This window comes from Corylus avellana, chromosome 11 (genome assembly GCF_965113065.1).
Source record: "Corylus avellana chromosome 11, dhCorAvel1.hap1.2, whole genome shotgun sequence".
In the NCBI taxonomy this organism is placed as follows: domain Eukaryota; kingdom Viridiplantae; phylum Streptophyta; class Magnoliopsida; order Fagales; family Betulaceae; genus Corylus; species Corylus avellana.
This window is the reverse complement of record NC_142500.1, coordinates 2,833,322-2,858,946: the sequence shown is the minus strand read 5'-3', so window position 1 is coordinate 2,858,946 and position 25,625 is coordinate 2,833,322. Positions and strand designations below refer to the sequence as shown.

The 25,625-nt window shown below is 33.6% G+C and overlaps 4 protein-coding genes across 6 annotated transcripts; 3 read left to right on the top strand and 1 right to left on the bottom strand.

The window, feature by feature from the left end:
• Positions 1 to 533: 533 nt before the first annotated feature.
• Positions 534 to 4,515, bottom strand: LOC132166589 (subtilisin-like protease SBT6.1). 3 transcript variants are annotated; one of them, XR_015909486.1, is made up of 5 exons: positions 4,225 to 4,515; positions 3,445 to 3,523; positions 2,262 to 2,390; positions 1,478 to 2,132; positions 534 to 820 (listed from the first exon to the last, which is right to left on the bottom strand). XR_015909486.1 is itself a non-coding variant. In XM_088511897.1 (5 exons), the coding sequence occupies exons 2-4, from the start codon at positions 2,316 to 2,318 to the stop codon at positions 1,506 to 1,508; spliced, it is 315 nt and encodes a 104-aa protein (XP_088368023.1). In that variant the 5' UTR covers positions 2,319 to 2,390; positions 3,445 to 4,218; the 3' UTR covers positions 538 to 820; positions 1,478 to 1,505. The 3 variants fall into 3 exon arrangements, 1 of the variants encoding a protein (XP_088368023.1); XR_009438579.2 differs by lacking the exon at positions 4,225 to 4,515 and having other exon boundaries at positions 537 to 820; positions 1,478 to 1,609; positions 1,969 to 2,132; positions 3,445 to 4,218; XM_088511897.1 differs by lacking the exon at positions 4,225 to 4,515 and having other exon boundaries at positions 538 to 820; positions 1,478 to 1,599; positions 1,969 to 2,132; positions 3,445 to 4,218.
• A 43-nt stretch (positions 4,516 to 4,558) lies between these two features.
• On the top strand, positions 4,559 to 8,275 carry LOC132166203 (uncharacterized). Its single transcript, XM_088511896.1, has 2 exons — positions 4,559 to 4,680; positions 6,814 to 8,275. Exon 2 carries the CDS (start codon positions 6,848 to 6,850, stop codon positions 8,171 to 8,173), a length of 1,326 nt encoding a protein of 441 aa, XP_088368022.1. The 5' UTR covers positions 4,559 to 4,680; positions 6,814 to 6,847; the 3' UTR covers positions 8,174 to 8,275.
• A 5,602-nt stretch (positions 8,276 to 13,877) lies between these two features.
• LOC132166801 (uncharacterized) lies at positions 13,878 to 17,780 on the top strand. The gene is made up of 13 exons (XM_059577686.2): positions 13,878 to 14,003; positions 14,783 to 14,888; positions 15,012 to 15,644; positions 15,795 to 15,878; positions 15,969 to 16,072; positions 16,160 to 16,201; positions 16,495 to 16,617; positions 16,715 to 16,789; positions 16,928 to 17,023; positions 17,145 to 17,157; positions 17,273 to 17,349; positions 17,500 to 17,589; positions 17,692 to 17,780. Exons 1-13 carry the CDS (start codon positions 13,980 to 13,982, stop codon positions 17,713 to 17,715), a joined length of 1,491 nt encoding a protein of 496 aa, XP_059433669.2. The 5' UTR covers positions 13,878 to 13,979; the 3' UTR covers positions 17,716 to 17,780.
• A 3,723-nt stretch (positions 17,781 to 21,503) lies between these two features.
• LOC148582988 (uncharacterized) lies at positions 21,504 to 25,081 on the top strand (the record flags this gene model as incomplete). Its single annotated transcript, XM_088511764.1, has 12 exons — positions 21,504 to 21,618; positions 22,361 to 23,026; positions 23,181 to 23,264; positions 23,365 to 23,468; positions 23,556 to 23,597; positions 23,863 to 23,985; positions 24,096 to 24,170; positions 24,317 to 24,412; positions 24,536 to 24,548; positions 24,638 to 24,714; positions 24,869 to 24,958; positions 25,058 to 25,081. Coding segments are annotated over 12 exons (1,509 nt in total), but the record flags the coding sequence as incomplete, so codon positions are not given.
• Between the last annotated feature and the right edge of the window lie 544 nt (positions 25,082 to 25,625).

Here is a 25,625-nt window from a genome sequence, read left to right as displayed (position 1 = left end):
TACACCAACACTTAAAAACTTAGACAGAAAGCAATTTAGAGCAAAAATGGAATCCACGCAACTTTCACAAATTTAACTTTTGCTCACATAATTTACAAGATCTGTTCTGCATGTACTGTCGCGTTACTCAATAATCCAGAGGGGTAGGAGTGAGGAGAAGGGAAGAAACCGAAATGATTTTTGGACAAGAGATGGCTAACATTAAGAGAATCATAAAAGACTACGTTCAAGGACATAGGTTCATAGGTTTTGGTTCAGGAGCAAGTCTATGTTCAGATACACACAACCCCAGTCTTTATACATAAAAGACAAGATTTCGTTACCCGGTCTTGATTTTCTACGCTTACATTATACATTCCACCATAACCAGAAGATATACCACTCACAACCATGTAGAGTATGACCCAAGATAGATTACCAATAGACTTCCCAAGTACCTTTAGTATTGCCAAAAGAGACGGATAGACAGACAGCACACACACAGAAATAAAGGAAATAATAAGCAGATATATATATATATATATATATATATATATATATATATATTAACAACCAAAAGAAAGAAAGAAAAAAAAAAAAAAAATTCAATCTGTGGACAAATTTCAGTTCCTATGAAATGAATGATTACAGTGTACCCATGAGGAATCTCCCAAGTACTCATGCCACGTGAAGAAAATGAGGCTATGTGGTCACTGTAGTCAATGCCAGCAACACCAATGACATCACTTTGGTCTGCTGGATTGTTTAAAGTGCCATAAAGTGGTCCATCATTTCCAATTGCCGAAACCATAATTATGTTATTTGCTGTTATTTCCCAAACCTAGAGAACAAAGCAACATTAACCTATGTAAAAGGGGGAAAAAGGCGATTGTGACAAAATTAATCTAGCAACCAAAACATAATTTGTGAATATCAGGTAGTACTACTATTAGCATTGTGATGGAAGTAACTGCACAGGTATTACGTTAACACATAACAGGCCATGTTGAAAATAACACGTTTATTATAGATGATTATGCTGATATGATTCTTCCAGTTTTTCAATGGCAAGTAAATAAATTAAGGACTCCATATTACCCCCAAACAGAGTAAATAAACTATGCAGCAAATAGGCAGGAGAGCAGGCTGCTGATACAGGGGAGTTCATCATGCATTGGTTCAGGGGGTAACAGTGAAAGGAAAAGTTTGGGGGTGAATGGGTCATCGGATGTGGGTATGTCTTTGGAGAGCTCATCAGCTCAGAGGGTCAATTATCGTTTGGGTGATCGGTTTTGGCATCTGGTGGTAGATGTTGGACAAAAGAACAACATGCCCTTTTTGAATTCTTGCTCTGGAACCCATCTGGCCCTCTTGGAGAATGGGGGTGGAGAAAGTAATACATTATCTCCATTTTTTTTTTAAAAAAAAAAAAAAAAAAACCTATTAAATCCAATCTTATCAAGTCAGTTATAGACATAACAAGCCAACACCATCTTACCTTCTCAACAAACGGGAGATCCAAGTAATCAGGTCCGCCTGTACTCAAATTCAATACATCCCATCCATATTGGTTGCAACGGCATAGTTGAACCAATCAAGGAACCATGACGTGTATGATACCTGCAATAGGCTGAATAAAATCTTCTCACAATCTCAACAAGTTTTCTTGACAAAATCAAAATTAAAAAAAATTAAAAAAGTAGCCCAATAAACATATTATGTACTAAATACAAACTTCTCAAAAACTCCTGAAAACAAATTTTAGTGAACCATTGAAAGATAGATTCAGTCATTTTACAAGTCGTGCTTGGCTTTCTCAAACTTAGGAGTACTTAAAAATCCTATGGATAAACTGCAATTCAGAATTACACATAATGATTGCAGAACTTGAAACCGAATATAGAGGATAAAAAGTGAGACATAAATGCAACTTCAAGTCGGAATGGTGTACATAGAAAACTAAATATAAGAACACACAAGCAGTAATACCAGTAACAATGTGCATTAGTAAATAAGCGAAAAACATAAATCATCTCGGTATCTGGAGCAAAACCAAGACACTCTGCATCTCCACCAGCAATAACACCAGCAACAAATGTCCCATGTCTGAGATTGTCATTTAGCGTATCCTCATTTGTCCAGTTTGTACGCTCCTGAACACAACCTCAAAACTAGTAAAACTCCTCCACTAAAAGCATATCTAAAGTTTGCTTACAATGGAAATAAAGGCACTAAACATAAAAACAAAGAACACTCCAAAGGATTCTCCCTATCGGTAATACCTTGATATTACGAAAATGTGGGTGATTAGCTCGAATGCGAGTGTCAAATATGGCCATTTTGACTTTTGCACCAGTATACCCTTTTGACCAAAGAACTTCCGCTCCAAACAAGGAAGTAACTTGAGATCTCTGCAACCATAAAATGGATGTTGGAGCATAAGAATACATCCAGAACTTGAAAGGCCATGTTCTGGGCACATCAAAAAGAAGTTATCCATGTTCTAGTCTACATCCATAAGCAGCAAAAGAATGTAGATTCTTGTAAATATCTGACCTCAATAAATAAATTTTCACAGCGTTCAGAGTTGTGTATTTGGAAACACGACATGTATGATGCAAAAAGGAACAGAAACACTCGCATTAAAAGCTTCCAACACCATAGAAACTACATATATCATAAGAAAGAACCAATGACAAACACGAAGTTGACAAATGCTCCATATCAATTACCAAGAATTTGGCCAGCATCAAATTTCATATTTTTCACTAACTAATACACATGGGCTCTTCATATCTTGCAAGTAACCAAGTTGAAATTTCATTTTTCCCATTTCCCAATTCCCAAATTTCCCACCAACCAAACAAAACCCAAATTTCAACGATAAAAGACAAAATTACCTGCATGGTGTTAAAAGCTTTTGACACAAAATCTTAAACCAGCAGATGGACAGACCAAAGTAATACATAAACCCATAATCAAGCCGACATACAACCCTTATGGAACTTCTTTCTTTAGCACATGATAAGCATTTACTTGATTAAAGCATTCTATTGACCTGAGAAAATCAATATAACACTAAAATTAATTATGTATATTCAGTTGTATGCAATAAACCTCCACATATAAAATTTTAGAACACTAACATATACCAGGACCCAGTCAACCAAATTACAGAGGAACTTCATATCTATTAAACCTAAGACTAACAAATATAGGAAGAATATTCTTCTTAAGTTGGAAGCTATGACATTGGGCGCGTCACCACGGCGTAGATATGAACAGCATCTGGTATCATAGGTTCTATATTGGGCAACTAACGGCTGTCTAGCTACCAACACTTGTTCAGATATTTAGATCAAAACACCAACCGACATTTATATTGCAAATTAAACAACTAGAAGCAAATACATTATAAGCATGAATTGAAAATCCAAAATTCAGAAGAGATTATATGAACAATACCACTAATCAACAAAATTTCGTCAACTCCCTTCAACTTTAGTGCTCCTCTGCTTTCTCAACGAACCCGGCCTGGTACATGCTTCAAGATTGGCCACACACACACACACAAAAAAAAAAATTTGGAATCAAGTTATATTAATCATGCAGTCCGTAATTCACGTATCAATGACCGTCAGATTAAATTCATATGGTGGTGATATCTCTAAATTATTAGAATAATTTACCCCCTGCGGATTAGATCTGCAACAAATTAAACCTCTATTTGAACGTTACATATATGATATTTAGGGGCTAAATTGTTCAAATTGAAAATGCAAGGATATGTTGAATTGCAAGGGTGATATTTGTTATTTTTCCTTAACTTTTTTACCATTTTCTTTTTCAGATTTTGGGTACAAATACAATGAATGGAGAGCGTTTCAAATAATAATTAGGTAATCAAATTCACTAATCTCCATCTTTCCACTGCTTATTTATCATAAATAAATCCAAACCATATGTTTATTCAGAATTAGTCACACCTTTTAATCTAAAACTTACGGGGACAAACTAGAAAATAGAGTGCAAAATATAAAGAGACAACCTCGGAAACTCTGCTAATCTGTTTTCTCCGACTAAAAAATAACCCTAAGAAAACACCGGAAATGACAATAAAACTGAAATTCTGAGACAATTGTAATTTTTTTGAACCGGCATAGAAATCTAATAATAAATTCATTTTCAACATCCAACAATCGATATGTAAACTGGGAACAAGCGGTGAAGAGTGGAAATGGTTACCTGCAAGTGGGGGGGGGGGGGGGGGGGGGGGGTGAAGGCACCGGGGACGCCGAAGAAGAGGATGACTTTTTTACCGGCGGCGTGGGGGTGTACGGACACATATTGGAGCTTGTCTTCCTCGTCGAAGTAGGAGAGCGTACCGTCCGTTAACACGTCGCCGACAGCAATCGGGGCCATTGTTTTTGATCAATGGAGGTGATGTTGAAGAGGAGAGTTTGTGATCCGATGGTGAGTAGTGTGAGGGAAACGAATCCTCTCCATTTCGGGTAGGGCAGCGGGTACCCGCCCCGCTAATAAGCCCAAAAAGAGAAAAAAAAAAAAAAAAAAACCCTACTTCTAGTTCTCTCGCGCCTCCCTCTCTTTCTCTCGCCTCCTTCTAGAAAAAACCCAGCCTTCCTCTCTCTCTCTCTAGCCGCTCCCTCTCCCTCTCTCTGGCCGCTCCGTCTCAACTCTCAGGTATCTCTCTCTCACGCTCTCTCTCTTTCTCTGGGCAGTGTTGATTACGTTGGGTTGCAGTGTTGATTATGTTAGGTTGCAGTATCTCACTAGAAGACTTGCAGTGCTTTTATTTATTTATTTATTTTGAGACTTGCGGTGTTGATTATGTTGGGTTGGATTTTTGATCTGTTACTGACGGTGAAAAAAACGAAAATTATGCTTTACCTCTTAAAGTTTGAACTTATTTAGAATTTCACATCCAATATTTCAATTTTTGTAATTCATTCTCAATTTTTTAAACATTTACAATTCGACAATTTCATCGGTAAAGCTTATTTTATTTTTTCTAAAATGCCCCCATCCCTGTCGCTTCTCTCCTTGCCGTCGGAGTTAAGGGGTTCATGAAAAAGAGCTTCTCAATACCCTTCCTACTGATCTCCGGTGAGTAATCGGACGCCATCTCTGCCTCTCTTTAGTCTGACGAGTAAGCTTGAATTATAAATTAATTGAATTAATTTAGAAGCTCATCCAAAAGTCGGAATATTGGTTGTTCACAGCGGTGAAATATTGGCCCAACTCACGGCGGAATATTTGTTTGTTAAGATGTCGAAGTTTTTCAACCAAAAGTCGTCAGGGAAAATCCCGTCAGTCGAGACCCCCCTGGGTCTAGCCAGACCCAGGCGGGTCGTGGCCAGACCCATGCCTGGACCAGGCTGCTCGTGACTGTGAGAGACCAAGCCCACTCTCTCTCCTGGGTCTGGCAGAAATTGTTTTTTGAGCTCTGATGGCCCCAATTCAAAAGCTCATCCAGTAATGATCATTAGCACGGGTATTGAAAAGAAAATCAAGAATTAAAGTGAAGGGGGTGAAAGAAGATTACACAGAGGTTGAAATGAAGAGGAAAAGGGTGTTGGAGAAGGTGTCAGAAATAAGGCTGCCATTGAAGAGCTCTCTATGATGGCCAAACTTAAACATGGTGACAATCATGATGCTGCTCACATCCCCACAAAGCCATTTCTTCATGTCTGCAACTTGGTTATCTAAATTCTTGGTAGGTTTAGGAAAAAACAGGGATGGGGTATTTTAGGAAAAAAAACAAAGTGATCATGTGCTCACTATTCCATAGTAGTTCATGGGGAAAATTTTCATCGCGTGGTAGTTAATGGAGGTAGGAGTGTCAAAAATTACCCGAAAACCGGAAAATCAGGAAACCGGGGTCCCAATTCTAGTTCCGGTTTGAAAAATCCAAAAACCGGGTTTTCATTTTATATATATATATATATAGGATTTTTGAGCTTTTTTAGGTTTATTTTAATTATTTGAAACAATTACAACAAAGTCCATTTAATTTAAACAAAAAGACTAATAGATTTTTTTTAAATTGGCCAACTTATGAAAAAAAAAAAAAAAGGGCTTATTTTAGGCTCAATACCTAAAATAAGCCCAAAAACCAATTTTCTTAAAAAACCGGTTACCGGACCAGGTAAAACTGGAACCGGCCTGTAACTGAGACCCTGGTTAACCGGGGTCCTGGTTCTGGCTTCGGTTTCCCAAAACCAAGAACCGGGTTACCCCGGTTCCGGTTCCAGTTTTGACAAAAAACCGAAAAACCGGACCGAGTTGACAACATGGAGGAAAATGATAATTTCGCCAAATCGATACCTTAAAAGATTAAAATCTTTAAAGCATTAGCATATCTTCTCTTAGATTTTCCTTAAATGTAAGGAATCAAATTATTTTTTACTTCATTATTTAAATAAACCCTACAATAACTTTCCTTATCCTTTCCTTAAACCATTTAAATATTGTTTAAATAAATGCAAGGGGAAAGAGAGAGGAAATAATATATATATAATGTTAAGAGAACCCAAAGTGTTGCCCACGTGATTTTTTTTAGGAGTTTTTCATACATTTAGAAAATGAAATTATATATAAAGAAGTTGTTGTTAATAGTGTTTAGGGAGTCCAATATCATTTTTTGTCCTTGTACTTTCATGTCAAACAACTATTATTGGTTTTATAGAAATGGGTTTTGATAAAAGTAGGTGTTATTTTTTTTTTTTTTTTTTTTTTTTTAAGCATTTATATAGCATTTAGGCGTTTCTTATTTCTTTGTTTCTTCAAATCGCTCTCACAAATCTTCATCAACAGGGTTTTGCCCGCGCGTCTGGATCGCGAAACAAGAATGGTAAAACTATTTCCTTCTTTTGGTCGTTGCTTGCAAAGGCTTTTCTGTTATGGTAGTGATAATCCATGGAACCCTTTGAAGGGTTTACCACTTGTGCACAGACTTTCCTCCTCCATCCCTAGACAAACCCTTGTTGGTAGACGTACTGCCAGAAATCGTGTGTTATCATACTCTCCATGGCCCTTGGGTTCACAGCAATGTTTCAGTCATAATAATACTAGTGAAGATGAAGATGGTATCTCATCGTCCCCATGTCTGATGACTGCTTGGTCTGGGCCTCAACAATTGAATAAGTTGGCGGTTGCAGGCCAGAAGATTGTAACCCTCGATTATCCAAAGGATGTAGCATTTGATGAGATTCTGGGATCATCTTCACCAGGTTGGATTGCCGTTACCAATGCTTTTGACGGTGATATTGTACTTACGAATCCCTTCACTGAAAAAATTGGTAAGGTCTATCAGGCTACTCCTCCTCCAGTTGTTAGGCTTCCACCTACGAGTACAATGCCTCAAATGGACATAATCATAGAGCATTGGAGAAGAGACTGTATAGAGAATGAGTTACGAATAGAAATAAGCTACGATCATTTCATATCTAACATCGTTTGGTCATCAAACCCCATGTCCCCCGATTGCACCGTGATGGTTGTATATGGTCCAGATAGGGATGTTGCATTCTGTAGACCTAGAGACAAGTCGTGGAGTGATGCCTGCTTGGACTTGGAATATCGAGATAGTTATACGAAATTACTAGTGTATTCCACCAAGAGCAAATTGTTTTATGCCCAAAGGTTCGACGGAGGAACATTTGAAGGTTGGGATCTCCAACAAGCTTCTTGTCCTAAGATGATTCATCGTCTTGATCATACTAATTATAAATTTTATCCGCCAACTCGAAAATTCGAGTACTTGGTGGAATCCTTGGGAGATATTCTTCTGGTTGCCAGGTATTTAGGTCCGCCTACTCAGCCCCCTTCAAAGACACATAGATTTGATGTTTTCAAACTTGATTTCCAACAGCAAACAATGGAGCGTGTGGAGTGCCTTGGTGATCGTGTCTTGTTTGTATGTATGAAACACTCATTTTCTGTCTCGGCCCAAGACTTCCCAGAGTTAAATCCTAATTCTATTTACTTTACTCACGATGATATGGAATATTGGCCTGAATCTTATCACACCAGTGATGGCTATACGTCAAACCGCGAAGATTATGACATTGGATTTTACTGCTTAGAAGATCATAGTATCACACCCCTTTATGACATGGCAGATGGTCTTTGCGATCCAGGCTGTTGGGTCATCCCGAAGCCTCCATATATGTAAACTGATCGAGAAAAAAGACAATTTATTTTTTTTCTCTTATGAACATTATTTCCATTTTGCAAGTTTCGTTAATCTATTCATTCTTGTTGTTATGGTTGTTTATTCAACATACTACCATATTCTTCTTTCCCTCTCTTTTTCATTTAAATATCTAATTTCCTCAAATACTATGGAGCTTTTTTTGTATAAATTTCTTGTGGACAATTTAGTTTTTCTTTCATTGTTTCTAGTAATGAATGAAATGCATTCATTCATCATTTATAGAGGCTAGGCTTTGATGTGCCTCTTTTAGGACCCTTTAATTTGGATCATTTAGCCATCTTTGTTTCAAAGCCCAAAAGAGTTGCCAAAGTGATCATTTGGTATAGTCAACAGTGTAGTGCTTTCCTAACTGATCATTCAAATTCACAACGAATATTCTTCTTAAGTTGGAAGCTATGACATTGGGCGCGTCACCACGGCGTAGATATGAACAGCATATGGTATCATACGTTCTACATTGGGCAACTAACGGCTGTCTAGCTACCAACACTTGTTCAGATATTTAGATCAAAACACCAACCGACATTTATATTGCAAATTAAACAACTAGAAGCAAATACATTATAAGCATGAATTGAAAATCCAAAATTCAGAAGAGATTATATGAACCATACCACTAATCAACAAAATTTTGTCAACACCCTTTGACTTTAGTGCTCCTCTGCTTTCTCAACGAACCCGGCCTGGTACATGCTTCAAGATTCCCCACACACAAAAAAAACAAATTAGGAATCAAGTTATATTAATCATGCAGTCCGTAATTCACGTATCAATGACCGTCAGATTAAATTCATATGGTGGTGATATCTCTAAATTATTAGAATAATTTACCCCCTGCGGATTAGATCTGCAACAAATTAAACCTCTATTTGAACGTTACATATATGATATTTAGGGGCTAAATTGTTCAAATTGAAAATGCAAGGATATGTTGAATTGCAAGGGTGATATTTGTTATTTTTCCTTTCACTTTTTTACCATTTTCTTTTTCAGATTTTGGGTACAAATACAATGAATGGAGAGCGTTTCAAATAATAATTAGGTAATCAAATTCACTAATCTCCATCTTTCCACTGCTTATTTATCATAAATAAATCCAAACCATATGTTTATTCAGAATTAGTCACACCTTTTAATCTAAAACTTACGGGGACAAACTAGAAAATAGAGTGCAAAATATAAAGAGACAACCTCGGAAACTCTGCTAATCTGTTTTCTCCGACTAAAAAAATAACCCTAAGAAAACACCGGAAATGACAATAAAACTGAAATTCTGAGACAATTGTAATTTTTTTGAACCGGCATAGAAATCTAATAATAAATTCATTTTCAACATCCAACAATCGATATGTAAACTGGGAACAAGCGGTGAAGAGTGGAAATGGTTACCTGCAAGTGGGGGGGGTGAAGGCACCGGGGACGCCGAAGAAGAGGATGACTTTTTTACCGGCGGCTTGGGGGTGTACGGACACATATTGGAGCTTGTCTTCCTCGTCGAAGTAGGAAAGCGTACCGTCCGTTAACACGTCACCGACAGCAATCGGGGCCATTGTTTTTGATCAACGGAAGTGATGTTGAAGAGGAGAGTTTGTGATCCGACGGTGAGTAGTGTGAGGGAAACGGATCCTCTCCATCTCTCCATTTCGGGTAGAGCAGCGGGTACCCGCCCCGCTAATAAGCCCAAAAAGAAAAAAGAAAAAAACCCTACTTCTAGTTCTCTCTCGCCTCCTTCTAGAAAAAACCCAGACTAGCTCTCCTCTCTCTCTCTCTCGCCTCCTTCTAGAAAAAACCCAGACTCTCTCTCTCTCTCTCTCGCCTCCTCTCCTCCTAGAAACCCTCTCTCTCTAGCCGCTCCCTCTCCCTCTCTCTGGCCGCTCCGTCTCAACTCTCAGGTATCTCTCTTTCATTCTCTCTCTTTCTCTGGGCAGTGTTGATTATGTTGGGTTGTGATGATTATGTTAGGTTGCAGTATCTCTCACTAACAGATTTGCAGTGCTTCCTTTTTTTTTTTTTTTTGTTTTTTGGAGTTTGAGTTTTGACTTGTAGTGTTGATTATCTTGGGTTGGACTTTTGATACGTGACTGTAGTTGAAAAAAAAAAAAAAAAAAAAAAAAAAAAAGGGAAAAACTACACTTTACCATCGTAAAGTTGATAGTGTTTTTCAATTCGAACATCAAAGTTTTAATTTTTGCAATTCACTCTCACAAAGTTTCATTTTTTTTTTATAATTTGACCAATATTATTCCAAAATTTTCATATTGCCCTTGATTTTTTTTTCTTTAATTTTTTAATTTAAAAAAATAAAATAAAATTTGGAGGTGCAGTAATGACTAGATAGCCAAAGAGCCACCCCGATTTTTTTTTTTTTGTTTTTGGTAATTTTTTATAACAAATAAAAATAATAAAAATTATGGGCAATATGGAAAGTTTTGGATACAATTGGTCAAATTACAATAATTTGAAACTTTAGGGGTAGATTGCAAAAATTGAAATTTTGGTGTTCGAATTGAAAAACGCTGTCAACTTTGGAGGAGTAAACTGTAATTTTCCCTTGAAAAAACAACATTGCAAGCTGCCCAACCCATATTATCCGCCTTGCAAAACCCAAAACCTGGGGAATAAGATTGAACCGTATCCAGGATAAATTTTTTCAAATCCGCAAGACGCGGGTCAAGTGACAATTCTCACCTTAAAGCATTCTCAGTAGTTTTTTCGTCATTTTTTCTACATTTAAAAATTTAAACTACTTTTTACTTTTTTATGTCAAAATACACCACAATAGCTTCTTTTAATTACTCCCTATATTATTAAAATATTTATTTTTTTAATTATATTATATATATATGAGAGGAGAGAGAAAAAAAGAGAGAATTTTTATTTTTTATTTTATTTTAATAATCATAAGGATTGCAATCTTTATGATAATTTTTTTTGTTAATAATCATAAGGAGAATATTTTTTTTTGTTTTGAGTTCTACTGTAACAATTCTAATATTTATAGTTCATTTAAAGAATTTGTTCTGAGATTTTTTGGACATATTTTTTAAACTTAGGAACAGATTCCCTGTAAGGTAGTATGCTGAAAATGCTCTATCAACTAGGGATTTGGATCTGGTTCAGTTCATGAGAGGATCCGGTTCACGGCTAGAATGAGCATCTAAGGTGAAAAAAAAAGGGCCACGTGGTTAACGGCATCTCAAAGAAAATAAACGTTAAACGTCAAAGGTTAACGTCTCTCATCCAAACCCAAACTCTTCCATCGCCCGCCTGCAAGACCTCCTCAGCTTTCTCGCCGCCATAGGATCTCACTAATCCTGCTTGCACCACTAAAGGGTGAATCAACCCTCAAATTTCGTCTAAACTAGTAAATTTCTTTAAATTGTTTGATCTTGATTTCTATTGTAAAAACGGGGTGGTTGATGTTGGGAAATGTTGTGGATAGCTGAGAGTTTGTTTGGCTATGGCCGAGAATGGAGGAGTAAGGTATTTTGGTGGTTTTCGAATTAGGATGAATTTTTTGGAGATTATTTTCGTTGGGTTGTGATTTTGGTGGGAGATTGGAGATTTTTCGGTTGTAAATGTGTTGGCTTGCTATTATTTAGGGATTTCGGGTGTACTGGTCAAATGTTGGTATTGTTGTTTGGATCTCACTTAATCTTGCTTGGTCTTTTGAGCATCCGAATTGCTGTTCCCACAGAAGGAGATGGAGCTGTGTGGAATTTCCCAGTTGAGAATTACTTTATCCAGCTTGAACCAGAGGATGTTGTTTGCTTGGCAATTTTAGGGACTCCTCAACTCTCTCAATAATTGGAAACTACAAATAATGAGGAATCCATGAGTGGACAAATATATGAATATGTTAACGTTTTTCCATGTGTTGTGCCCTGTGGCAAGAGATTTATTCTTCTGTATTCCTTCTTGAAGACGAATCTGTCAAAGAGGGTGATGGTCTTCATCTCTTCATGCAACCCATTCAAATTCCATTCAGGATTAGTGAAATCCTGTGCGGCGAGAAAGCTGAGAGGTCTTGCTGGCGTGGGGATGGAAGAGTTTGGGTTTGGATGAGAGACGTTTAACCTTTGACGTCTAACGTTTATTTCCTTTGAGATGCCCTTAACGATGTGGCCCTTTTTCCACCTAGATGCTCGTAACGAGAGGATCCAATTCCAAGTCCCAGTGGCTGCATATATAGCGATTGGTTGGTTTGGTTTATTAGCTGGATTTGATGAAAGTTTGGAGTCCGCTAAGCCTCTTTGTGAAGTATGAGGAATGTTAAGGACCACGTTGTTTTTTTCATGGTAACATGAATATTATTATTAGATTAAAATTTAATAATTAAATTTTTTGATAATTTTAAAAAAAAGTTACTCCTCGTGGAATATTTTGCGTTAAATCTAGTGAATTTTATTAGTTTTATCATGTCATTACTAATTTTTAAACAATATTATCACTTTTGTGAAAATATCTCCAACATTTCAAATATGGGTTATAGAAAGTTAAACAGAGGATAAGAAAAGAATAAGAATCTAGATGTGGCCGTGTGTCAGTGACTTAGTGTGTGGGTGAAACACTAGACAAAATAAGAAAAGAATAGTTGGGTCTTGAATCTAGGTGTGGCCAGGCCATGTATCGGTGACTCAGTGTACGTGTGGAGTGAAACACTAGAAAAAAAAAAAAAAAAAAAAATGAGGTGATTTGTGGGTGAGGTGGTGAAGAGTGATGATGAAAAAAGTAATTTGTCATTATCTTTAGTTTTTAATTGAGAAAATAAATCTTTCTTTCTAGAAGTGCTTAGGGAAAAAAAAAAAAAAATTGTTTAGAATTGAGATGAACTGTTTGAGTAGCGGGGAAATAGTTGTTTTTACTTTTTAGTCTTTAATTGATAGGAAAACTCACAAGAATATTGCTTTGAAAAAAAAAAAAAAAAAAAAACAATTTAATTATAAACAATCTAATATTTTTTCAAATAATTTTCAAGATAATTTTTAAGTGTTTCAATTTTAATAGTCAATTTGGAAGATTTTTTTTTTTTTTTTTTTTTTTTTTTAATTGTGTTCCATTCTTTCTTCTTCTAATTAATTATTTGCTTTTATTAGTTTGTAGCATTGGACTAACTCTTTATTGTGGTTGGTTTGTTTTTAAGAAATCCTTCAAGATAACTAATTCAATGAAATGTACTAATTTTTCTTAGACACTATTTTTTTGATAATTTTTTCTTAGACACTATTAATCATTTAATTGTATTTAGTTTGTTTCGCAAGTAGTTTAAATTATGAGAAATGCTAAACATTCCAAATTTTTGTTCTAAAAGTTGGTTCCCAAATGATGTATCACCTTCTCATGAGTTAATGACATACTTTCCAAAATAATAAATCTCATGGGATGGTGAAACATCATTTGGAAACTAACTATTGTAAAAAAAATTTAGGATGTGTAGCATTTCTCTTAAATTATTATGTGTTTGTGATGTCGTTAGATAATGATTTTTAATAGTTACTTTGATTTTTGTTTTTTGTTTTTTTGTTGGGTAATTTGATAAGTTTGATTTCATTAATTTATATGTTACTCTTTCGGTCTGTCTTGTTTTACATAAATAGTCGTATAGGTACCAAAAAAAATTTATATATATGACTTATGCATTGATAGTTGAGAAGAAAGAGATTCCTTCTCTTTCTTTTCCTCTTAATCTAGTTTAACGCACCCGAGCCCGGTTTAAGTTTTGGACTTTGGAGAATCCGACGCAGACCAAAAGTTTCGCAGAAAAATGAGACCCAACGTTTTCACAGAGGTAAGCTACAATCCAAGCCTTGCTTTGCTTTTCGATCACCATCACCATCACCATCACCATCACCATCACCGTTGCTTTACCATCTCTGCTTTGTATTTGTAAACCTAATAAATATGCTTATAGGGTTAGGGTTTGTTTTCTCTTCTTTTAGATGTCTCAAACAAGACCATTAATTTAGACAGGTTTGATTAACCTAGTTTGTTTTAAAGTACCCTCACATGGTTTGAAATTCACACGTTCTCAGAGAATAATGGTAATGCTGGAAGATTAATGGTGTTTTCAAATTCAGTGACACACATACAAGTAAAACAAACCTCAAAACTTCGGTAGATAGATATAGGATTTATTTAATTAGACTATATTTTAATTCACAAAAACACAGTGTATATATGCATCTGTCTACTAAATCAAATTCTCAGAAGTTGTAAGGTTAAGCAAGATTCTATGTATGATGCAACAAATATTCAAACACATCAATCACAGCAAAGTAGAGATAATATTGGGAATTCAAATGTATAGATTAGATTTTATATATATTTGAATTTTGTATTTCAGTTTTCTAGATAAAACTAACTCCATGTATTAAGGAGTTCTGTTTTGATTGTATTCTATTTATACTCACGTTCATACTCAGTAAAGGTCACTCAATATTTTACTGATTTATTGAAGTCTTATACGTAATACGATGAACAAACTGTAAACATATGATTTTTGTATACAAAATTTTAATTCAGAAAATCAGACAGATTTTTTTTTTTTGGTTATTAATATTAATACAGATTCACAAGGTTAGCCGGTTCATCGAGACAGTCGTTGCAACAGCATGTCATTATAGAAAGTTATTGGCAAACAACAGTCTCAGAAGAGACTCCATACTTCAGCCAGGTGTAATCTTTAATTTTCTTATTTAGTTCAAGCTATATAAAAAAACACATAAGGTGAAATATGAGAAATTAGACGCATAGGCTCACTTTTTTTTTTTTTTTTTTTTTTTTTTTTTTTTTTCAGAACGTTCTTCCATGGTTAAATTTGTAAGATGGTCACCTCCAACAATTAAGCAAAAATTTAAAATTAACACACATGCAAGTCTTTCAGAACAATATGTTTTCTTGGGATATGTTCTCTTTGACCATCGTGGCATACATCTTTTACGGCGTGCAAAAGCTTTAAAAATTGAAAATGAAAAACCCAATATAGTGGAGGCTGAGGCAAGAGTGTTAGAATTAGCTTTATTTGACTTACAAGAAAGAGGATGGCTACCCGTTGTGGTTCAACTTGGTTGTGCCGTATTGTCTGAAAAGCTTGTAGGTCCATCATACAGTACAAGAACTTCAAAGGAATTATGGAACATTATTGAACGTTGTAAGCAAATCATTGACGAGAAATGTATCCAAGTCTATTGGACACATAGACGGGCTAATGTATTTTCCAACTCTTTGATGGAATCTGTGAGAATGTACAAAAATGATATTTGTGCCACAGAATTAGATCCTAAGCTATGTCGCTTTACTTGGGACCAAATGTTTGGGCCCTTTAAGCCTTATTTATCTAAAACAACTAACACTTCCCAAGAGCGTTTGAAGTATCTTTTATCAGATGAAGATGGATTTGCACAAAACATCTTGAGTTGGATTAATATGGGTACGTGAGCTAGCAATTTTTTTTTTTTTTTTTAAATGATTTAATTCAATATCATTTTGTGTTTTCATTCATTTGATATGAGATAAAAAAGCACGAATTTGTTTCTAAAAAACCTTTTAATTGATTGTGGGATTTTTCTACTTCTCACAGCACTGAATAGGGAGAGGATTCCAAGAGAAATCATATTTGAGATTTCTACCACGAAGGGAGTGCAATTAGTAGAAAGATACTTGAGTATACTTGTTTATTGTCTTTTTGTTTTTGTTTTTTTTTTTTTTTTTAAGTGTAAAGTTCAATTGAATTCTTATTTTTGTGTTCGCTTAGTGTCAATATCTCCTGCAAACAACAAAAGCTCATATCCTACTCAAGATCAAGTCATACATATGTTAATTGATATTTTGGAACATTTGAAACCTATTCCAATCCCAGTAAGCAAAAAAAATCATTCTTGAAATCAATTCGTTATATACTATAGTTTTTAGTTTTTCTATAACATTAATGTTTGATTTATTCAGAGGACTATCATTATGTACTTGCAGTTTGAAGACAAGATCAAGGTATGTATAACTTATGCATGTGTCTTTTTTTGCTTCTTAAAATTGCATGTATATAAGTAGTTACCGCATTAATGTTATTTATTTTGCAAAATGTATCAATTAATCCATTGAGTATGAAGAAGAGATCTAGCTCATTAGGAGGCTTTGGTGGGAGTGACAGTTGCACAAAAACAAAATGTAATTATGCATTTAGGATATTGTGGTAGTTGCTCTATTATAAATACTAAACATTTGAAATGTTGATCATTTTTTACCTTTGTAAATATTCCTATGTGTACCAATGTTTTTTGCAGTTACTGCCAAATGATTTGTTCGAATCATGTTCATCAGAAGATTTGACGATTAAGTCTCATCCTCCACATTTTTTTTATCATCTAGGCGCAATACGGTTTGATAGTCTTGTTGTAACACTACGGGTGAGATAAATAACTTAAAGGGTAAAAGATATAAACTTACAGGAATTTATTACCTATTGCATATATCTGATTATTGTTTATGTTTTTACGTTTGTAGGTTTTGAGCTATTATGCTCCAGGTCTTTGCATTCGTCGACTTAAGTTTGGACCCCGTAAAAATTATTCAGGGAAGGTCAAATGCTACTGCATCTCATTTCGTTTACTTGCTTTGCAATAATTTGAATTTCAAATTATGAGCTTGATATAATAGTCTTTCATTTGCATTATATAATAGTTTTGTGGTAAATTTTGAATATTTAACATGATCTAGGATATAAGGAGCACCATTATGGGATGGCTTCAATTGCGGACAATTGACTACTTTCAAATTATAGATATCCTTAATGAAGTTAATTGCAAATGTTTGGTAAAGTTGAACATGTTTTTTTTATTTAAGTTTCTTTTTACAGTTGATAATTGCTTTGTTTTCTCTTTAAAGGTAGACTTGTATAATAAGTTAATATCATGTTATACTTTTTGGTATACAGGAGGACATAGAAGGTAATTGGATCAAATTATAAACGACTATGGAATTCAAGATTCTCCTATTAAATATTTTTATTTTTTATTTATTATTATTATTATTATTTTTTGATATTGTTTGAGTGGTTTTCAGTAACATTAAAGGAGCTTGTGGAAAAAGGAATACTCGTCGAGAAGAAACCCGATCTTTACATGATACAACGTGAGCAGGTAATTTTTTTTCCTTTTCGATTTAGCATATTGATCCCCAATACTCTCTGATTCAACATAAGAGAAAATATATTATGAATTTTTTAGTTTTTTTATATTATTATATTTTCGTTGTTATCTAATATGAAGTTTTTCTTGTACTTTATGTAGTTGCCCCAACCAATTCATAATGATTTCATTGTCGAAGACTTGAAGGATGAATATAAAAAAGATGATGAAATTATTCTTTATAATTACAAGGTAACTAGATTTTCTTTCTTTTAGTTAGAAACCTAGTTTAACTTCCCTTACACTAGTTATTAATGTCGTGGCTATAACCATGAATTTCTACTCTTGTAACAGGTTGTGAAAGGAATTGATTTCTAAGGGTCATACACTCTTTGTGTTACTAAGTTTGGCAAATGCAAAGAAAAAAAAAAAGTCTGTTCAGAACATGATTAGTATGCTATATATTTAAAAAATATATTATGTATCTGCATTAACTTATTTGATATTGTGGCTATTAATTCATGTTCGAAAGCACTCAATTTGCTTACTATTGTTAGAGCCTCTTTATACATTGTTGGTGAACCTGTTTCAGCATGGGTGATAACAAGCACAAAACCGTTGTTAGTACAAGGTTTATGATTAAGCACATAGTGTTGATTGTAGTGCATAATCTATTGAACTCTACTTTGAAAGTTCCAATAGAACCACTTAAATTATTTGGCGTATGATATTGTTTTTTAATTTGTTTCTGATTTAGATTTTTTAAAATTTCTTTGGCAAAATGGTTTCAATTCCCTCTATGCATAATTTCCCATGTAGTGCAACCTTATTTTGTACCGATAGGATTACTATGGTATCAATTTTATAAACTTGCTTTAATGATTAATAGGGACCTAAAAGAATCTATTGTGCTGCAATACCATACAAATGAAGTTGCCAAGCATGGTTTTTCAATGTAAACAAAAGCCTTGATTTTATTGCGTTTAAGAACGTACAATTAATTATATCATTGTTTGTTGTACTTGTGACTAGTTATTTAGGATTTTCATTGATGAGACCGATTACTTTACTTTTAGCTGTGCTCAAAAGAAAATTGCATAAAGAGCTCATTGAACACTACTGATGGCCCACCCCCACAAAGAGTAATATGGTGGGTGGCCACTCCTAATTAAGGTGGTGGTTGACCACTTTAAGTGGTGGTTCAGCCACCTCTTAGTTCTTTTGTTTTAGGAAAACTTCACTTTATTCTCCTAAATTGTTATCACTTTTGCAATGTATCCTTAAAGTTCAATTTCTCTCAATTTAGTGTATAATTTTTTCAATTGTTTGCAATATCACCCCCTCAGTTTACTTTTCCATTAACTTTTTCTAAAACACACCTATTTGTTTTAAGAAGAAAAAAAATAAGGCATTGGTCTGAATTTAACAGTATTTGCAAAAATACCTATGCATCAATCTTTGTAAGAAATTTTAAATATTTTTCCTTAAAAAAGGGGATATTTTTTGGATTTTTTTGGGATTTAACGAAAAATCCTAATAGAGGAGAGGTACATTGAAAAAAAAAAAAAAAAAAAAAAAAAAAAAAAGACTAAATTGAGAGGTTTTGTACTTTAGAGAGACATTCCAAAAAGAGCGACAATTTAAGAGGTCCAAAAAGAGTGATAATTCAAGGGTAAGTGAAATCCCTCCCTCTCAATTCAAGTTATTCATTTTGAATGAATGGTTAAAATCGTTAGAATTGTAGGTCCTGTAATTCCTTGAAATTATAAGCCCCTATATTTGTTTGGAATTGCAATAAACCTCAATCCTAGGCATATCACTAGGATTACTCTGATCATGACTAGTTCTATGCATAACACCCATGATCACCAACCCATAATTTTTCTGATTCGAGGATGGGATCGAGATTCGAGACTAGAGACTTATGACCTGAGATTTGAAAGAGATAGAGTCAACAAGGTTTGAATTTCAAAGTATCAAATCTTTTTGAATGGGATCAAGATTCGAAAACTTGAGAGACAAAACCCCTTATATTATGTCGGCCAACAAAGATTGATGTTTGACCCATCATTCATATCTTTAATTCGATTTATTTAATTAAACGGTTAGACTTATCCGCTATAACCTGCTAATTTTGTATCGAATTTGTAAGTCGTGTAAAAAAAAGGGTGTAATTGATATTTTACAAACATTCAATTAAAAAAATTAACAAAATATGAAAGAAAGATTTATTTGATAAATTATTGATCTACAAAGATTTATTTGAAAAGATAAAAAATAAACCTTTTTATAATGGGTGAAAACAAATACAAAGTGTGATTTTGATGTTTTACATCTCTCAAAGAATTATATATCAGAACAAATACATGTTATTACTCCAAAGAAAAAAGAAAGGAAAAATGAAAAAGTCTACATACCCTCCTTAAACTGTGGCCCAATTGACAATGTTTTTCTTCCTCCAAAACTTTCAATTGGGATAATGTCCTCCTAAACTACCAAAAAATTAACAATGTCTCTCTGAATTGTTTTTCAATTAAACAAAAATGATACAATAAATTTTTTTTAAAAAAATGATAATTTTTTTTCTTTAGGAAAAAAACTAAAATAATTTAAATTTCCACACCTTGAGGGTGTGTTTGGACTTCATCCCCCCCAAAAAAAAAAATAAAAAATGATTTTAAGTGAATCTAGAGTTAATCCAGTAAATTTCACTTAATTTTATGGGCTGTCCATTCAAATGCTAGGTATTTTTATATATAAAAAAATAAAAAAATAAATATATTGTAAGACCCTCTTGTACTTTACGCGATTTTATCTTTTAGACTTCAATTTCTAATTATGCAAATTTAAAACTTGAATTTACCAAGAATTTAAATCGAAGAATTTGATTCATTTTTCTTAAATAAATAATAAAAATGACATGAAAAATAGGCAACAACTTCTTCCAGTCATTTGCAATTTTCTAAGCAGATTGTTTGATGTCTGCACAGATAAAAATCTTGTTTTTTTGAAATTTGTCATTGTATGGATTGCTTGGCCAGAAATCGGATTTTTTATTTATTTTTTAACTAATAAGTGTTTATATTTATCTTTCTTTATTGCTTCAACCCTAGGCTTTGGGGATGGAGCAATAAATATAATTATTCAATAGTAGTGGGAGATGATGATGCGCGAACCTTTTGGGTTTAGGATCTTCTCCAATCCATTATGGACTGGAGAATATTCAGTTCATGGCTATAATTTCATCTCAAAAATCCTATGGTCACAAATGAGACACATATCCCACTAATAAAAATAATAATAAAATATTAATTTAAATTAAAAAAATTAAGAAAAAAGAAAAAGAAAAGAAGGGGATGGCTTAGTGGGATATGTGTCTCATTTGTGGCCATAGGATTTCTGAGATGAAATTCTAGCCATGAACTGAATATTCTCCGGTCCATTAGGGACTGGAGAGGATCTGTTTCATAGGGTTTATAGTGATGTGTGATAATTAATGATGAGAATAGCATTCCTCTTTAGTTGAGTGCTCAAAGTCAGAGCAATACCCAGACGTACGGCCAGACAAAAATTTCCCACAAAAATGAAACCCAACAGTAGTGTTGTCACAGAGGTAAGCGATTTATGTTCCAAACCTTGTTCTTGCTTTTTGGTTCTTCCATTCAGTTATGCTTATTTGGGTTTATACGATGTCTCCACTTCGTATTTTGTAACCCTAAGAAATATGCTTCTAGGTATTTTGTAACCCTAGGCTTAGGGTTAGGGTTTTGTTATTTGAACCAATATTTCTCTTCTTTTCTACAATATAACGGCTAGAACTTTCACGGTACTTTTCTTCGGTGACTCGTAAGAACAGTGCAAAGGGATTACATGAGGCAACATCTTATAGCTTGTTCTTTTTTCTTTTTTTTTTCTTTGAAAGGAGAAGACAAATTTGACTCTTTTTACCTGTAACAGGTTTGTACAGCCGCCACGATTTCCAAACAAAAAGAAATAGGATTTAGAGATCATGATCTCTAAAGTACTATACATGTCGTTTTCCTATACATATATGTCGTCATTGAATTGTGAACTATTATTCTCATAGTTTTTAAGGGAGACTCCCCTAAAAACTTATGTTGTTCCAATGTCGTTCTCTTAAGTGAACTATTATTCTAATCGTTTTACTAAAGCAGATTCAGAAGCTTAGCCAGTTCATCCAGACGGTCGTTGCAACAATATGTCATTACAGAAAGCTAGTGGCAAACAACAGCCTTAGAAGAGACTCTATACTTCAGCCAGGTATAATTATTTTTTCTATTTTGCTCCAGCAATTAATGTAGATTTACTAATAAAAATGAAGAAAAAAAAAACCCAAAGTAGAGAGGGTGAAAGATGTTAATCGTCTTCAGTTCACTTGAACTTGAGAATATCCAGTTAGTTATATTTGAGGAATATTTTTGTCATTTCACTTTTTTGAGTAAACAAAAATGCCGTTCAAATATAATATTTGACTTGATGATCTTAATTCATGAAAGATGAGGGGCCACATACTATGGTAACCCATTTCCCTACCCCTTCCATTTTTCTCATTTTTCCCAAAAAAAAATCAACTTAAAAACTTTCTAACTTTGTTCACTTTTTATATCTCTCTCTCTTTTCTTTTTTTTTTTACTATTCAAATTAAAAAATCACCACAAAACAAAACCTTTTCCCTTTTCGATATAAAAAATTCAAAATTGTTTTCTACTTTATATTACATTAATAACTTTCTATGACTATTTTTTTTTAAAAAAAAAAAAAAAACCCCCCAAAACCTTTACCAAACAAGCCCGAAAACTTTAGTGAGGAGAGAGATGTACTATATATATATATATATATATGGTTATGACAAGAAATTCAGCGGCACATATTTTGGTATAGGCTAAAGTTATGATTGATCCATAGGTTGAAGGGTACGTAGGAATGTTTTTATTTTGGAAATGCAAATTGGATCTCCTCTTTCTTCATAATTTGAGATACGTACATTTTTTTTATTTTTTAGAACGTCGTTCAAAGTTTAAATTTGTAAGATGGTCACCACCTACAATGAAGCAAAAATTTAATCTTATCACACATGCAAGTCTTTCGGAACAAGAAGTTTTCATGGGATATGCCCTCTTTGACCATCGTGGTGTGCATCTTTTAAGGCGTGGACAAGCTATAAAGCTTGAAAATTGCACTTTGGGAAAGGTTGGCGCAAAAAATGAAAAACTCAATATAATGGAGGAGGCTGAAGCAAGAGTGCTAGAATCAGCTTTATTTGACTTACAAGAAAGAGGATGGCTACCCGTTGTGGTTCAACTTGGATGTGTTGAATTGTATCAAAAGCTTGTAGGACGTCCACCACACATAGTAATTTCAAAGGAATTACGAGACATTATTGAACGTTGTAAGCAAATGATTGACGAGAAGCGTATTCAAGTCTATTGGACACATCGACGGGCTAATGTATTTTCCAACTCTTTGATGGAATCTGTGAGAATGTACAAAAATGATATTTGTGCCACAAAATTAGATCCTAAGCTATGTCGTTTTACTTGGGACCAAATGTTTGGGCCCTTTAAGCAATATTTGTCTAAAACAACTCACACTTCCCAAGAGCGTCTGAAGTATCTATTGTCACATGAAGATGGATTCGCACAAAAAATTCTGAGTTGGATTGAAATGGGTAAGTAAGCCAACAATTTTTCTTTTTAATTTTTAGATAATTTGATTCAATACTGTTTTGTGTTTTTCTTCATTTGATTCAAGGTAAAAGAGCATATGGATTTGTTTCTAAATAACATTTTAATTGATTGAGGGTCTTTTCCATTTTCTCACAGCACTGAATAAGGAGAGGATTCCAAGAGAAATCATATTTGAGATTTCTACAACGAAAGGAGTGCGATTAGTAGAAAGATATTTGAGTATAGTTGCTCATAATTTGTCGTCTACTTTTTTTTTTTTTTTTTGAATTAGAAAAAGAGTGAAAAGTTCAATTGGATTCTTACTTTTGTCTCAGCACAGTGTCGATAACTCCTGCCGACAACAAAACCTCATATCCTACTCAAGATCAAGTCATGCATATGTTAATTGATATTTTGGAACATTTGAAACCTATTCCAGTCCCAGTAAGCTAAAAAAATTATTCTTGAAATCAATTCGTTACCTATGATAGTTCTTAGAGTTTGTATAACATTATTGTTTGATTTATTCAGAGAACTATCGTTATGTACTTGCAGTTTGAAGATAAGATCAAGGTATGTATAACTGATGCGTGTGTCTTTTTTAGCTTCTTAAAGTTGCATGTCAAGTAGTTACTGCATTGTCATTTATTTTGTAAGATGTATCAATTAATCTAATGATCTAGTATGAAGAAGAGATCTAGCTAATTAGGAGGCTTTGGTGACAGTGACAGTTGCACAAATACAAAATGTAGTTATGCATTTACGATATTGTGGTAGTTGCTTTCTTATAAATACTAAACATTGTAAATATTCATATGGGTACCATTGTTTCTTGCAGTTACTGCCAAATGATTTGCTTGAATCATGTTCATCAGAAGATTTGACGATTAAGTCCCGTCCACGATATTTTTATTGTCATCTAGGCGCAATACGGCTTGAAAATCTTGTTGTAACACTACGGGTGAGATGAATAACTTAAAAAAGGGTAAATTTATACAAAAGATAAAAACTTGCAGGAATCTATTACCTATTGCATATATCTTATTATTGTTTATGTTCTTATCTTTGTAGGTTTTGAGCTATTATGCTCCAGGTCTTTGCATTCGTCGACTTAAGTTTGGACCTCGTAAAAATTATTCAGGGAAGGTAAAATACTATTGTACCTCATTTTGTTCACTTCCTTTGCAATAATTTGAATTTCAAATTATGACCTTGATATATATAATAGTCTTTCATTTGCATTATAAGACTAAATTAATCTTGTACAATTTTGAATATTTATTATGATTTAGGATGTAAGGAGCACCATTATGGGATGGCTTCAGTTGCGAACAATTGACGACTTTCAAATTATAGATATTCTTAATGAATTCGATTGCAAATGTTTGGTAAAGTTGAACATGTTTTTTTAAATTAATTTTCTTTTTAATGTTCATAGTTGCTTTGTTTTCTCTTTAAACAGGGAGGGATGTTTAATAAGTTAATATTAATTTATACTTTTTGGTTTACAGGAGGACATAGAAGGTAATTGGATCAAATTATAAACAATTATGGAATTCAAGATTCTCCTATTAAAGATTTTTTTATTTTTATATTGTTTGAGTGGTTTTCAGTAATATTAAAGGAGTTTGTGGAAAAAGGAATACTTGTCGAGAAGAAACCCGATCTTTACATGATACAACGAGAGCAAGTAATTTTTTTTCCTTTTCGATTTAGCATATTGATCTCCAATACTCTCTGATCCAACATATGAGAAAATATATTATGAATTTTTTAGTTTTTTTCTTAATATTATTAAATTTTCATTGTTATCTAATATGAAGTTTTTTCTGTACTTTATATAGCTGACTCAACCAATTCATAATGATTTCATTGTCGAAGACTTGAAGGATGAATATAAAAAGAATGATGAAATTATTCTTTATAATTACAAGGTAACTAGATTTTTTTTTATTTTTTATTTTAGAATGAAATCTAGTTTAACTACCCTTACTAATGTCGTCGCTATAACCATGAATTCCTACTTGTAACAGGTTGCGAAAGGAATTGATTTCTAAGGGGCATACACTCTTTGTGTTACTAAGTTTGGCAAATGTAAGTTTCGAACAAGGAAAAACGTAGAACATAATTCCATAATTCTACTAGATATAGTATGCTATTTAAAAAAGATTATTTATGTATCTGCGTTGACTTTATTTCATATTGTGGCTATGAATTCATATTCGAAAGCATTCAATTTGATTATTGTTCTTAGAGCCTCTTTATACATGCTTGGTGAACACATTTAAGAATGAGTGATAACAAGCACAAAACCCTTGTTAGTACCTAGTGCTACATCTGTTGAACTCTACTTTGAAAGTTCCAACTTAAACACTTGAATTATTTGGCATTGTCCTATGAGATTGTTTTTTTAATTTATTTCTGATTTTTTTTATTTTATTTGGTAAAATGGTTTCAATTCCCTGCAACCTTATTTTGTAGTGTTGGATTGCTATGATATCCATTGTTCCTCTTAGTGGTTTATAAACTTGCTTTAGTAATTAATAGGGATCTAAAAGAATCTAATATGCTGCAGTACCATACACATGAAGGTTGCTTGGA